This window comes from Malaclemys terrapin, chromosome 15, assembly GCF_027887155.1.
Source record: "Malaclemys terrapin pileata isolate rMalTer1 chromosome 15, rMalTer1.hap1, whole genome shotgun sequence".
Taxonomy (NCBI): Eukaryota; Metazoa; Chordata; order Testudines; family Emydidae; genus Malaclemys; species Malaclemys terrapin.
In genome coordinates this window covers 2824496-2839155 of record NC_071519.1, presented here as the reverse complement: position 1 = coordinate 2839155, position 14660 = coordinate 2824496, and the positions used below count along the sequence as shown (strand labels likewise).

The 14660-nt window shown below is 67.1% G+C and overlaps 2 protein-coding genes across 2 annotated transcripts; both read left to right on the top strand.

Annotated features, from left to right (window-relative positions):
• Positions 1-925: 925 nt before the first annotated feature.
• On the top strand, positions 926-6807 carry GABARAP (GABA type A receptor-associated protein). The gene is made up of 4 exons (XM_054005275.1): positions 926-1147; positions 5150-5228; positions 5686-5804; positions 6342-6807. Exons 1-4 carry the CDS (start codon positions 1058-1060, stop codon positions 6405-6407), a joined length of 354 nt encoding a protein of 117 aa, XP_053861250.1. The 5' UTR covers positions 926-1057; the 3' UTR covers positions 6408-6807.
• Positions 6808-7805: 998 nt separating this feature from the next.
• Positions 7806-14399, top strand: PHF23 (PHD finger protein 23). Its single transcript, XM_054005347.1, has 5 exons — positions 7806-7897; positions 10031-10062; positions 10654-10746; positions 11558-12212; positions 13371-14399. Exons 1-5 carry the CDS (start codon positions 7876-7878, stop codon positions 13586-13588), a joined length of 1020 nt encoding a protein of 339 aa, XP_053861322.1. The 5' UTR covers positions 7806-7875; the 3' UTR covers positions 13589-14399.
• The last annotated feature ends 261 nt before the right edge of the window (positions 14400-14660 follow it).

The window sequence follows — 14660 nt, the reverse complement described above, 5'->3', positions numbered from 1 at the left end:
AGTCCTGGCTCCCAGCCCCCCCCCTGCTCTAACCCACCAGCCCCCACTTCCCTCCCAGGGCCGGTGAGAGAACCCAGGAGTCCTGGCTCCCGGCCCCCTCTCACCAGTATTGGACCCTCCCCCACATATGGCTGTCCCCACCACCCCTCTTCCTTTGGTCTCTTCCATCCGCTGCGCCTTCCCCTCCAATGGTTTCACCCGCCTTTGTGCCCCCCCCCCCACTTCTCTTTTGGGGTCTTCCCCAAGGAAGCCCCGCCCCGTGGGCCCCTTACGTGGGTCCTCCCCTCCCATTGGTCACGCTCACCCTCCGCCCCGTCCCTTTCTCCCCCTCTGACGCCACACCCCTTCTTCAGTCACGGGGCCTCCCCCTGTTTATCAGCCTCCTCCCGGCCGGATCGTCTTCCCGGCGGGCACGTGACCACCCTCGCTGAGTGACGTTTATCACATGACACGTTATCCTTCCGCCGTCCTGTTGCTGGCTCTCCCCCCGCCTTCTCCAGCCGTGGCCACGCCCCCTCCCTCGAGGCCGGGCCCCGCCCCCTGTATTGGCCACGCCTCCCTGTCTCCCTTCCGCACTATTTTGTTTTGGTGTCAAACTGCTACGTGGGGCTTTGTGAATCGCGGCTGCGGGGTGTCCGGGGAGGTGGAGAAATGCCTGGCCTGCGCCTGTAGCGTAGCCCCGCCCCGCCTGGCAGCGGGAATGAGTCAGACGGAAGCGGGACTTACGCCCTTTTCGTAACCCCGGCAAATTGGGGGCGGGGGGGCTTGCCCCTTTTACGCCAGTGGCGTAGCCGCGAGGCCGTGAAAGAAACCGACAGTTACGCTAGGGGCGTAGGTGGAGGCGGCGGCCACGCTAGTGGCGCGCGCTGGAGAGAGACGGTTTGGGCGGCGCAGGGAGCTGACGCAGAGCGGGCGGGCGGCGGTTACGCCAGCGGCGCAGGCGGGCGGCGGTTACGCCGGCGGCGCAGGGAGCTGACGCAGAGCGGGCGGGCGGCGGTTACGTCAGTGGCGCAGGCCGGGCGGCGCTTACGCAGGCGGCGCAGGCAGCAGCGCAGCCATGAAGTTCCTGTACAAGGAGGAGCAGCCGTTCGAGCGGCGCCGCTGCGAGGGCGAGAAGATCCGCAAGAAATACCCGGATCGCGTCCCGGTGAGAGCCCGGGAGCCGCCCCCCGGTCCGGTCCGGACCCTGTCCCCCCCCCGGAAATACCCCGCGAGAGACCCGCCCCCCGTCCGGTCCCGCCCCGGACCGGACCCTGCTCCTGCCCCCCCCCCCGGAAATACCCCGCGAGAGACCCGCCCCCCGTCCGGTCCCGCCCCGGACCGGACCCTGCCCCCCCCCCCCCGGAAATACCCCGCGAGAGACCCGCCCCCCCCGTCCGGTCCCGCCCCGGACCGGACCCTGCCCCCCCCCCCGAAATACCCCGCGAGAGACCCGCCCCCCGTCCGGTCCCGCCCCGGACCGGCCCCTGCCCCCCCCCCCCCCGAAATACCCCGCGAGAGACCCGCCCCCCCCGTCCGGTCCCGCCCCGGACCGGCCCCTGCCCCCCCCCCCCCGAAATACCCCGCGAGAGACCCGCCCCCCCCGTCCGGTCCCGCCCCGGACCGGACCCTGCCCCCCCCCCGAAATACCCCGCGAGAGACCCGCCCCCCCCGTCCGGTCCCGCCCCGGACCGGACCCTGCCCCCCCCCCCCGGAAATACCCCGCGAGAGACCCGCCCCCCCCGTCCGGTCCCGCCCCGGACCGGACCCTGCCCCCCCCCCCCGAAATACCCCGCGAGAGACCCGCCCCCCCCGTCCGGTCCCGCCCCGGACCGGACCCTGCCCCCCCCCCCGGAAATACCCCGCGAGAGACCCGCCCCCCCCGTCCGGTCCCGCCCCGGACCGGACCCTGCTCCTGCCCCCCCCCCGGAAATACCCCGCGAGAGACCCGCCCCCCCCGTCCGGTCCCGCCCCGGACCGGACCCTGCCCCCCCCCCACGGCCCATGGCCTGGGGCCCCCCGGAAATACCCGGTGAGGGCGGTGGGACGGGTCCCACGTGCGGAAAAGGGGGATATGAGAGAGGTCCATAAGATCATGGCTGGTTTGGAGAAAGGGACTAAGGAAAAGTTATTTGCTTGTTCCCATAACACAAGCACTGGGGGCCACCCACTGCAATGAACGGGCAGCAGGTTGAAAGCAAAGCAAAGGAAGTTCTTCTTCGCCCAGCGCACAGTCCACCTGGGGAACTCCTCGCCTGAGGAGGTTGTGAAGGCCAAGACTAGCAGAGGGTTTAAGAGAGAACTGGATAAATTCATGGCGGCTAAGCCCATTAATGGCTATTAGCCAGGCGGGGTAAGGGATGGTGTCCCTAGCCGCTGTTTGGACACCGATCATGGGATCGTTACCTATTAGGTTCACTCCCTCTGGGGCGCCTGGCATTGGCCACTGTCGGAAGAGGGACCTTTGATCTGACCCAATAGGGCCGTTCTTATGTTGATCCCGCCCCCGTGCGGCCCATGGACTGGGACCCCCCGTGGAAATATGAGTGAGACAGCCCCGGTGTCTTGGGGACCCCCCCATACCTCCTACATGCACCTCTCCCAGGGCCAGGACCCTCCTCCCCATAGGAATACCCCTGAGTGAGACCCCAGGATACGCCCTCTGCAGTGGGACACGCATCCTTGACCCCCCCCCCCCCAAATACCCAATCCTGTTCAGAAGCTCCCCCCCCCATGGTATTCCTCACTCTGGGATGTTCTCTCCCCCATGACCCACATCGCCCCACCCCAAATACCCAGGCCTGGTCCTATTTAGAGAAACACCCTTGGGGATATTATTCACCCTGTGTTATCTTCACCCCTCACCTTCTGAGGGGGGAACCCCCCAGAAATACCTAGAGTGGGGCCCTCCCTCCCCCATGCGGAAATACCCAGATCAGGTCCTGTTGTGAACCCCCATGTGTGATCCCTGCCATAGGTACGTGTTTGGTTTCCATTGACACCCCCAGTAGGTCCTGTTACCCCAGTAAATGTACCCAGAAATGTGGGGAGGTTGAGACCCTCCTACCATCCTTTATCACCCCCAGCACCGCCATAAAAACTGGGTCTCTGAGTCCCTGCTGTAATGTATCCTCATCCTCCCCCCTCCCCCCCGCATCAGGCACCCGGGGGGGAGAGAAATCCATGCAAGCAAGAGGGCAGCCCTCCGGGATCCTCGAAAGAGATGCCCACCATCCGTGCATTCCTCCTGCCTTCTCCTGCCGGGACCGTCCCAGCCTGCCCCCTGCCCTCCCCTACCGGGACCTTTCCCTGCCTTCCCCCTGCCCTCCCCTGCCAGGACCTTCCCTGCCTTCCCGGCCTTCCTCCTGCCCTCCCCTGCCAGGACCTTCCCTGCCTTCCCGGCCTTCCTCCTGCCCTCCCCTGCCGGGACCCGGCCTTCCTCCTGCCCTCCCCTGCTGGGACCTTCCCTGCCTTCTCCTGCCCCCTGCCCTCCCCTGCCGGGACCTGCCCTCCCCTGCCAGGAGTGTTCCTGCCTCCCTCCTGCCCCCTGCCCTTCCCTGCTGGGACCTTTCCTGCCTCCCTCCTGCCCCGTGCCCTCCCCTGCCGGGACTGTTCTTGCCTTCCTCCTGCCCTCCCCTGCTGGGACTGTTCTTGCCTTCCTCCTGCCCTCCCCTGCTGGGACCTTCCCTGCCTTCTCCTGCCCCCTGCCCTCCCCTGCCGGGACCTGCCCTCCCCTGCCAGGAGTGTTCCTGCCTCCCTCCTGCCCTCCCCTGCCGGGACCTTCCCGGCCTCCCTCCTGCCCCCTGCCCTCCTGTGCTGGGACCTTCCCTGCCTTCTCCTGCCCCCTGCCCTCCCCTGCCGGGACCTGCCCTCCCCTGCCAGGAGTGTTCCTGCCTCCCTCCTGCCCCCTGCCCTCCCCTGCCGGGACCTTCCCGGCCTCCCTCCTGCCCCCTGCCCTCCCGCGCTGGGACTGTTCCTGCCTCCCTCCTGCCCCGTGCCCTCCCCTGCCGGGAGCTTTCCCTGCCGGGACCTTCCCGGCCTCCCTCCTGCCCCCTGCCCTCCCGTGCTGGGACTGTTCCTGCCTCCCTCCTGCCCCGTGCCCTCCCCTGCCGGGAGCTTTCCCTGCCTTTCTCCTGCCGGGACCTTCCCTGCCTTCTCCTGCCCTCCCCTTCCCTGCCTTCCTCCTGCCTTCTCCTGCTGTGATCGTCCCTGTCTTCCTCCTGCCCCCTGCCAGGACCTTCCCGGACTCCCTCCTGCCCCCTGCCCTCCCCTGCCAGGACCTTCCTGGCCTTCCTCCTGCCCCCTGCTGGGACCTTCCCGGCCTCCCTCCTGCCACCTGCCCTCCCCTGCTGGGACCTTCCCTGCCTTCCTCCTGCCTTGTCCTGCCGGGATCATCCCTGTGTTCTTCTTGCCCCCTGCCGGGACCTTCCCGGCCTCCCTCTTGCCCCCTGCCCTCCCCTGCAGACCTTTCCTGCCATCCTCTTGCCCCCTGCCCTCCCCTACCGGGACCTTCCCTGCCATCCTCCTGCCCCCTGCCCTTCCCTGCCGGGACCTTCCCTGCCATCCTCCTGCCCCCTGCCCTCCCCTGCCGGGACCTTCCCTGCCTTCTCCTGCCACCTGCCCTCCCCTACCGGGACCTTCCCGGCCTCCCTCCTACCCCCTGCCGGGACCGTTCCTGCTTAACTCTTGCCCCCTGCCCTCCCCTACCGGGACCTTTCCCTGCCTTCCCCCTGCCCTCCCCTGCTGGGTCCTTCCCGGCCTCCCTCCTGCCCCCTGCCCTCCCTTGCCAGGACCTTCGCTGCCCCCTGCCCTCCCCTTCTCTGTCTTCCTCCTGGCCCTGCCCTCCCCTGCTGGGACCTTCCCTGCCCTCCTCCTGCCCCCTGCCCTCCCTTGCCAGGACCTTCGCTGCCCCCTGCCCTCCCCTTCTCTGTCTTCCTCCTGGCCCTGCCCTCCCCTGCTGGGACCTTCTCTGGGGGCGGGTTGGACCACAGTGTGTGTTTGTTTTGTGGGGATGTTCGGGTTGGACTGCTGGGCAGATCCATCCCAGCCTCTCCCACTGCCCCCTGGCTTGAGCTATTCCACCCTCCCCCCCCATGGGGCTGTACTTCCAGCCCCCCAAGTTCCTGGGGGGGCACCCAGCTGATCCCCGTGTCTCCTCCCTCCCCTGCAGGTGATTGTGGAGAAAGCCCCCAAAGCCCGGATAGGAGACCTGGACAAGAAGAAATACCTGGTCCCATCAGACCTCACCGGTCAGTGCTGCCGCACCCCCCCAGGGGGTACCGTGCTGCTGGGAGAGTCTCGGGGGTGGGGGGGCAGATCCAGCGGGGGGGGAGGGGGTTCTTGGGGGGCTGTCTCTGGGAACTGGCGTCATGGGGCGCAATGAGGGGAGCAGATGGAGGGGGAAGCCGAGGTGGTCTCAGTGGGGGTGGGCAGATGAAGGGGGTGTGATTTGAAAGGACAGGTTGGGTTTTTGGGGGGCGCGGAGGAGGGGTACTGGGTAGCCTCTCCAACGGCTGGAAGTGGGGCTAGATAAACCAGGGTGTGCCCCATAGGGGGAATCCCCGCAACTCAGTTCTGTGGGGGGGGGTCCCAGAAGGGCCCTTGGAGGGGGGAGGAGAGTGGGGGGTGGAGTGTATGGTTGTGGGAGGGTATTGGGGAGGGTGCCCCCCCCTCCCATCCTGATCCCCCACCTTTCCCCATCCCCAGTCGGACAGTTCTACTTCCTGATCCGAAAGCGAATCCACCTAAGGGCCGAGGACGCATTGTTCTTCTTCGTCAACAATGTCATCCCCCCAACCAGCGCCACCATGGGCCAGCTGTACCAGGTAGGGTGCAAGGGGGCACTGTGGGGCAGGGAGTGGGGCAGGGGGCTCAGCAGGGGGCGTTCTCCCTTGGCAGGTATGCCTGGCCCCAGAGTGGCTTTCAGGGGCAGTGTGGGGCAAGGAGCAGGGCGGGGGACTCAGCAGGGGGCGCTCTCCCCTGGCAGGCGGGGCTGGTCCCTGGGTGGCGCTAGGGGGCGCTGTGGGGCAGGGAGCAGGGTGGGGGGCTCAGCATGGAGTCCTCTCCCTTGGCCGGCAGGGCTGGCCCCAGGGCGGCGCTAGGGGGCGCTGCGGGCCAGGGAATGGGGTGGGGGGCTCAGCAGGGGGCGCTCTCCCCTGGCAGGCGGGGCTGGCCCCAGGGCGGTGCTAGGGGGCGCTGTGGGGCAGGGAGCGGGGTGGGGGGCTCAGCATGGAGTGCTCACCCCTGGCAAGCGGGGCTGGCCCCAGGGTGGTGCTAGGGGGCGCTGTGGGGCACGGGGTCAGCAGGGGGTGCTTTCCCTGGTAATGACCCCCCCTTTTTCTCCCCCCCCCCCACCCCGGCAGGAGCACCACGAGGAAGACTTCTTCCTGTACATCGCTTACAGCGACGAGAGTGTCTATGGCATGTGAGGCGCCGCGCTCTGCCCCGCCACCAGGGGGCGCCCCCTCCCTGAAGGGACCTGCACTTTCTCCTTTTGTTGATTGATCTCCTTGATAAGAGCCTTTCTCCTCCCCAGGGTGGGGGTGCGAGGATGGGGGGGCACCCCTCCCCATGACCCCCCCATCTGCCTAATTAAATCCTCCCCATGTAACCACCCCTCCCTGCTGTGCCTGGGCTTCCTTGGCTAATCTCTGATTTCCTGCCATGAAGGGTTTTTCAACCCCCCACCCCCCGCATCCTCCCACCCCCAAATCGCCGGCTCCTCGTGTCACCCAGCAGGGCCCCGAGCTGCCACCAGGGGGCCACGTCAGCGCTTGTAACATGGGGTGTGTGTGGGGGGGCATAATAAAATGAGAAGGAAAACGCTGAGCCTTGTGGGGTGTTATTTCTGCTGGGGGGGGGGGGGGGGGGAAGGACAGTGTGTAGGGACCAGGGTGAGCTGGCTGCCGTGTGAGGGGATCATGGGGGGGCAGGAAGAGACACTCCCCCCTTGGAAGGGGTCATAGGCAAGAGGGGTTGTGGGTCCTTCAGGTATCAGGGAGAGAACCCAGGAGTCCTGGCTCCCAACCCCCTCTGATCTGATCCACCAGCCCCGGCTCCCCTCCCAGTGCTGGGGAGAGAACCCAGGAGTCCTGGTTCCCAGCCCCCCTGCTCTGATCCACCAGCCCCCACTCCCCTCCCAGAGCCAGGGAGAGATCCCAGGAGTCCTGGCTCCCAGCCCCCCCTGCTCTAACCCACCAGCCCCCACTCCCCTCCCAGAGCTGGGGAGAGAACCCAGGAGTCCTGGCTCCCAGCCCCCCCTGCTCTAACCCACCAGCCCCTGCTCCCCTCCCAGAGCCAGGGAGAGAACCCAGGCATCCTGGCTCCCAGCCCCCCCTGCTCTGACCCACCTGCCCCCAATCCCCTCCCAGAGCTCGGGAGAGAACCCAACAGTTCCCCACCTCCCAACTCTCTAGGGAGAGGTTGGGCGGGGCCTCCTTGGTGGTGACAGGTTGCCTCTGGCCAATCAGCGCCCTGTATGGCCAGTAGGCGGGGTCAGAGCCAACAGGCGCTTTCCGTCCGGGGCAAAGCTCCGCAGGCCTACAGCTCCCAGCGCCCTCCGGGTAGGAAGTCCCGCCCCACGCCGGAAGTAGAGTCGCGCCGCTATCCGGGGCTGGGGGGACTCCATCTCCCAGCGTGCCCGGCTGGGGCGGAGGAGCGAGCGCGCTGTCGCGGCGCGGTGGCTGCCGGGAGTTGGAGTCCCGAGCCGGCCGCGTGCGGGCGGGGGCAGCGGGCCCGCGGACTCCATCTCCCGGGGTGCTGCGCGGCGGCGGGGCTGTCGGGCGCGGCGGGGGGAGCAAAGGGGGCGGCCGGGCGGGGCGGGGAGCGGAGTCGGGCGGCACCGGACGGAGGGAGAGAGCGGCCCGGGGTGCGAGCCCCGCGCGGGGCGGCGAGGCCATGGCGGAGCCCAGCCCGGAAGGTGCGGCGGGGGGGGGGAGTTGGGGGGCACAGCGGGGCCGGGGGAGACCAACTCGGGGGCTCAGCAGTGTGTGGGGAGGGGGAGATCGGAGCTGGGGGAGACCAGCTGGAGGGGGAGTAGGGGGGGACTGGCCCTGGGGAGGGGGGGGAGCTGGAGGTGATCTGGGGGATTCGGGGACACAGTGTGGGGGACTGGCCCTGGGGAGGGGAGCCGGGAGAGGGGGAATCTGGGGGGCACAGTGTGTGGGGGGGGAGCCCGGAGTTTTTGGGGGGGAGAGGAGAGATGGGAGTGGGGGAGATCTGCCTTGGGAAGGGGGGCCGGGAGCTGGGGGGGCAAGGGGCACAGTAGGTGGGCCGGGAGAGGGGGAGCTGGAGGAGATCTGGGGGGCACAGTGTGGCGGGGGAGACTGGCCCTGGGGAGGGGGAGCTGGAGGAGATCGGGGGGGGGCAGAGTGGGGGGGAGCCCGGAGTTGGGAGGGCGGCAAGAGGCGAGCTGGGGGTGGGGGAGAGACTGGCCCTGGGGGGGCCGGGAGGAGGCAGGAGGGGGGAGTTGAGGTGGCGTGTGTGTGTATTGGGGGTGCACAGCGGTGGAGGGGGGCAGGGGCTGAGGACGGGGTGGGGGCTCGAGGGAGCATGGCGGTGGGGACTGGGGGATAGGAGCCAAGGGGGTGGGGGAAGAGGAGCGAGACCGGTGTTGGGGGACAGGATCGCGGGGGGGCGACTCGGAGGAGCTGGGGGAGGGGGGACGGGTGCTGCGGGAGAGCTGACTGTCGGGGGGGGAGAAATTGGGGGGCTGTACGGAACTGAGTGGGGGGAGGCTAGAAGGAGCAGGGAGGAAGGTGGGACTGGCGGCGGGGGAGGGGTTGGGGGCCAGGATATGGGGAGGGAGAAGCTGGGGGGGGGGCTGGCAGGAGGAGAAGGGAGGAGCTTGAAGCGGCGGGGGGGCAGAACGGAGAAGCTGGAGGAACCGGGGTGAAGGGGGGGGGAGAAACACGAGAGGGAAACCATGGCGAAAACCTCTGCTGGGAGGGGGGAGCTGGAGACTTGGTGTGTGTGTGTGTGGGGGGGGGGGGCTGGAGAGCGTGTCCCAGAACTGTGGGGGTTAAGAGGCTGGGGGGAGGGGAAAGCTGGGGGGTAGGAGGTACGGGGGTGCTGCCCAGAGGGGAAGGGACAGCTGGAGTTGCAGGGGCAGACGGGGTGGGGGGAGGCTGGGGGAAGGGGAGGCTGTGGGGGGAGCCGGAGGGGTGTGTGTGTGTGGTGGAATATTAACCATGGAGCCGAGCCGGGGTGGGGGCTGGGAAGCCGGGGAGCGGGGGGGGGGGGGGGGGGGGGGGCAGGGAGCCGGGACTGTGAAGGGGGGGGCCACAGAAGCAGGGAGATGGGGCTGGAGGGTGCTAGGGAGCAGAGGGGGGGTTGGTTGGTGGCAGGGGGAGGGGAGGAGCTGTCAGTGAGGGTGGGGCAGCTGAGGGGGGAGGAGCTGACAGTGGAAGGGGGTGGAGGGAGCTGGGAGGGGGCAGTACCAGTGGAGTGGGGGGGGGGAAGCGGCTCAAGGAGCTGGAGGGGGAGGAACCTGGGGAAGGTTGGGGGGGGGGGGGAAACCAGGCCACGCCCTGAGGTCCTGGCGGGGGAGGGGTAGGTTCCTCTCCCCAGGGACATCTTCTCTGCAGCCCCTGCGCCCGCCCCACCAGGTCTCTACCTGGGGGCCTGGTGAGGAAGAAGTGGGGGTGGGTGGGCTGGGGAGGCTGGTGGGGGTCTCTCTGCTGGGGGATTGGGATCTCGGGGGAAGGTCTCTGTCGCAGGGGGCTGAGGTGGGCGTGTCCCTGGGTGGGGAGAGGGGTGGGGTCTCTCCCCAGGAGAGTTGGGGGGACAGGGTTTTGCATTGTGTGTGTGTGGGGAAATTGGGGTCAGTGCCTCCCGGGGTGGGGAATGGAGTGTGAGGACACATGAGGGGTTGTGTGTATTGGGGGGAGATAAAGGACCCGCCCCCCAAGTGTGGGGTGATAGGATCCCAGACACTGGGGGCGGGGGTGAGAGGGGTCGAAAGGGGCAGGGAAAGAAGGCTGTAGACCCCACGCTTATTAGGGGGAAGGGGTGAGAACCCCCCAAACTTACCCGCCCCCCCTTTATTTTCCAGATCCACCCCCAAACCTCAAAGCGGAGACGCAGGTGAGTCCGGGCACTTCCCTGTCCCCCACACTGGGGTCGCACATGAGGGTGGGGGGACCGAGGCCTCCTCCTTGCCTGAGGCCCCGCCCCCTCCCTCTTTGGGCGTGGCTTTGGGGTGGGGGTGGGGTGGCCCTGGGGGTTGGGAAGGTCCCTGTGATGGGATGTGGTTGCAACAGAATAAACACTTGGGCATGTGGCCGCTGCAGCCCTGGGCACCTGACCGCTCCCGGAGCTGTGGGGGCAGAAGAACCCAGGAATTCTGGCTCCCAGGACCCCCTGCTCTAACCCACCAGCCCCCACTCCCCTCCCAGAGCCAGGGAGAGAACCCAGGAGTCCTGGCTCCCAGCCCCCCCTGCTCTAACCCACCAGCCCCCACTCCCGTCCTGGAGCCGGGGGGCAGGAGAACCTAGGACTCTCAGGGTCTAGTGTTTAGGGAGTTGGGGGGACTGGGAGCCAGGACACCTGGGTTGTCTCCCTGGTTTGGCCTTGCTGTGTGACCGGCATCTCGGGGTGCGATTAACCCCTGTGAGTCCCTGACGCAAGGGCTGGGGGGGCAGCGCTTAATTCCCCCTAACATGTCTCTGTTCTCAGCCCCCCGAGAAGCGGCGGCGAACCATCGAGGACTTCAACAAATTCTGCAGCTTTGTCCTGGCCTATGCCGGCTACATCCCATCCACCAAGGAGGTGAGCGACACCCTTAGGCCCTAGGGGCCTGTCCCCTCTGGCTCCCATCCGGCCCCAGGGCGGGGACTGGCTGGCTCAGGGGGGTGGGGAATGGGGCAGGGGCCTGTCCCCTCTAGGGGGCGCCGGCTCCCCTCTGACCCCAGGGCGGGGACTGGCTGGCTCAGGGGGGCGGGGAATGGGGTAGGGGCCTGTCCCCTCCAGGGGGCGCCAGCTCGGGGTGGGGAATGGTCTGGTGCCAGGGGTACTCCAATTCCCAGTCCTATCGTGATCTACTACATGTCCCAGCAGGCCCTTCTGGGAGGCCCCCCCCAGAGCACAGGATTCTGGGATATGTAGGTTTTTCCATAGGCTCCTGCCTTGTTTTCTGGGCTAGGAAAACTACAGATCCCAGCATGCCTTGCAGCCCAGCCATTTAGCTAAGAGGCTGGAGCAGGGAACTGTGGGAGCTGTAGTGTTGTCAGCCCGGCTGCCTAGAGGACATGTCCGCACAGGCGTGGCTTGCCAGCAGCATTGCATGGTGGGACATGTAGTCTCTCCGGCAGCCCTGCACAAATACAGAGATGTACCCATCCCAGTTGGCTGGGAATGGTGCATGCTGGGAAGCGTCTTTCCCTCTGCAAGGCACCTGGGACCCAATGCATGCTGGGAGAGCGGGCAACACCCTCTCCTGACCCAGGCCGCACTGCATGCTGGGATGACGGCCAACATTCACCCACCGGCATGCTAGGCGGGTGGCCTGGGGACCACTCCATGGGCTGGCCTCCGCTTCTCCCTGCCGCCCCCTCCCTAATCTGCATCCCGCCCCAACCAGGAGAGCGACTGGACCCCTTCGGGCTCCAGCTCCCCCCTGCGCCCGGAGAGCGTGGCGGACAGCGACGGTTGGGAGTCAACCCACTCGGACCTGCACACCATTGAGACCTTCGTCAAGAAGGCCAAGTCCTCCAAGAAGAAGGCCTTCCGCCGCCTGAAGGCGGACAGCTCCCTGCTGGAGAAGATGAAGCTCAAGGACTCCCTCTTTGACCTGGATCCGGCCGGCCGGCAGCCGCCGGCACCCCGGGCCGGCCCGCCGGGGGACAAGAAGAAGGAGAAGCGGTGCCGGCGGGCGGGGGCGGCCCCTGAGGCGGCCCGGCGCGGCCGGGGGGACTCGGCGGGCGAGAAACGCTCGCGCATCAAAAAGAGCAAGAAGCGGAAGTTGAAAAAGGCCGAGAAGAAGCTCAAGGCCTCCCTGAGCGAGACAGACTCGGAGGAGGAGGGGGCGGGGGGGGCGGCGGTGGCACCGGGCCGGGGTGGGGAGGAGGAGGCCCCCTCCCCGGAGGAGCTGCTGCCAGAGGGCGGCTTCCCGGAGCCCAAACTGGGGGGCGGGGAGGGCAAGGAATGCGGCAGCACCGAGACCAGCCAGGACGGCGACGGCAGCTCCAGCGAGGGGGAGATGCGGGTCATGGACGAGGATATCATGGTCGAGTCAGGTGAGGGGGCCGGGGCCACCGGGCCTGTTCTCCCAGGGGGCTGTGGGGCCAGGCGCTGCGGGGCGTGCTGGGACGGCGGGAGGGGAAGGCGTGGGGACGGGGTGGGAGGTGGCCGGCCAAAACTTTGCTCCACTGCAGGGTGGTGCTGGGAATGCAACCCAGGAGTCCTGGCTCCTGGACCCCCTGCTCTAACCCACCAGCCCCCACTCCCCTCCCAGCGCAGGGGAGAGAACCCAGGAGTCCTGGCTCCTGGACCCCCTGCTCTAACCCACCAGCCCCCACTCCCCTCCCAGCGCTGGGGAGAGAACCCAGGAGTCCTGGCTCCCTGGCCCCCCTGCTCTAACCACCAGCCCCCACTCCCCATTCTCGATGACTGTATAGACGCTCTCGTCCCGCACGAGCCACTGGGCTCGGGGTGGAGCGGGTTGAAGCGAACCGGCCAGGGACAGACAGACAGGGGAAGACGACGGAAATGGCTTGATGTTTTGGGGCCGTTAGCGTCGAGAGAGACCAGCTGAAGAGATCAGAATCTAACTGGATGCTGGAAGTGGCGGTCTCCTGTCCTTCCCGATGGGGAAACCGAGGCACGGATTGTGGCAGGGATCTGCAGCAGGCCTGGGAATTGAACCCAGGGGTCCCGAATCCAAGCCCACTGCCGTCTTTTGAGTAGTTAAAGAAAAAAAAAAAAAAGGGTGTGTTCAGCCCTCCCGTCTTCCCATCATCTGGCAGACGATACCTGATTCTCTCTACTCCCCCTCCAGAGCCGGGGCTAGGAGCCAGGAATCCCGGCTCCTGGCCTGTCTTTGTGTGGCACATGGGGTTGGAGGGGGAGGCTCCCAGCCCCCCCCCCCAACCACCAGCCAGGGGTGCCAGACACATTGGCGGGGGACGGGGACCTGGGGCTGGAGTTAGTCATGCCCTGGGGGCAGGGGGAGCTGTGATGCCGATGGGTCGGGGCTAGGGGAGCTGTTCCTAATGGGGTGGGGCTAATGGGGGTGAAGGGGTGGGGCTGGGGGAGCTGTTTCCCCAATGGGGCGGGGCTAATGTAGGTCTGGGGGTGAGTGGCGGGGCTAGGGGAGCTGTGATCCCAATGGGGCGGGGCTACAGGAGCTCTGATGCCCCTAGAGCCCTGACCCCCGGCTTGTCCCTGCCCCACAGGGGACGACTCATGGGACCTGATCACCTGCTACTGCCAGAAGCCCTTCGCCGGGCGGCCCATGATCGAGTGCAACCAGTGCGGCACCTGGATCCACCTCTCCTGCGCCAAGATCAAAAAGACCAACGTCCCGGACATCTTCTACTGCCAGAAGTGCAAAGAGGGGGCCCGCAAGGCCGCTGCCGCTGTGCCGGCCCCCCGGGGCGGGGGGGAGCCCTAGAGACTGGGCCCCGCCCCCCTACCCAGCTGGACTGTTCCCCCCCCCCCCCCCCAGTCCCTCGAATTGCCCTGAGCAGAGAGGAGATTCGCCCCCACATCTGTGTGCTCATGTTGCCCCCCCCCGGCTGATGGGGGGGGGGGTGAAACTGAGCGGCTGCTCTTTCCAGCCCCAGCGGATGGGGGGGGGGAATTGGGGGTGTTCCCCCCACCCCCGCTTCCTGGCTGTAAATATAGAAGGAAAGTGGAGGGGTTTATTTTGTGTGGTTTTTTTTTTTTTTTAAACTTCCCCTTCTCCCCCCCACCCCGGTTTCCTTTTTAAAATGGAGACTCTACTACTGCCCCCCCCCCACCCCTGTAGGTGGCGGAAGTGGGGTGCAGCGGGGTGTGTGTGAATCAACAAAGAAAGGGGGGATGTTTGGTCAAGTTCCCACCAAAGGACCTGTTTTTGGGCTGCGCTGGTCGGTTTGAAAGATGCCCTCGGGGCCCCCCCACCAAAGCGGCGAGGGGGGGGCCCTGCTGACAGTTGGGTGGGGCTGAGAAGCAGTGGGAGGGTGCTCTGAGAGTCTCCGAAAAGACGGGCGCAGATTGAAGAGCGCGGGGGGACCTTGCTTGCCCCTAATAAACAGCTGCAGCGTCTCCTCCCCCACCCCGAAAAGGGAGACCAGATCTCATCTCCCTCCCCCCGACCCCTCTTTAATCTGCGTTTCTTTTTGGGAGGGGTGGGGGGGTGCAGTTCCAACCCCCCCTCTTTGTTTTAATAATATTTTGCAGCTTAAATGTAAATAAATAACGTGGACCCTTTTGCGTTTGTACAGGAGAATGGAGCCACCCTCTTTTCTATTGGGGGGTGTCATGGGGCTTTGTTGCCCCTGGGGGTGGAGGCAGATGCCCCCGGGCACTCACAAAGGGGGGTGGGGGAGCTGGGCTTTGGCCATGGATGTTGCCAGGACGCGAGCCCTCAATTGGGAAACGGCGAGGTTTGCGTAGGACCTACTGTAAACATCCCATCCCACCTCCTTGCCCCAGCTCACAAAGCACCAGCAACTCTGCTCCCGTGTTTCAGGCTGGACCTG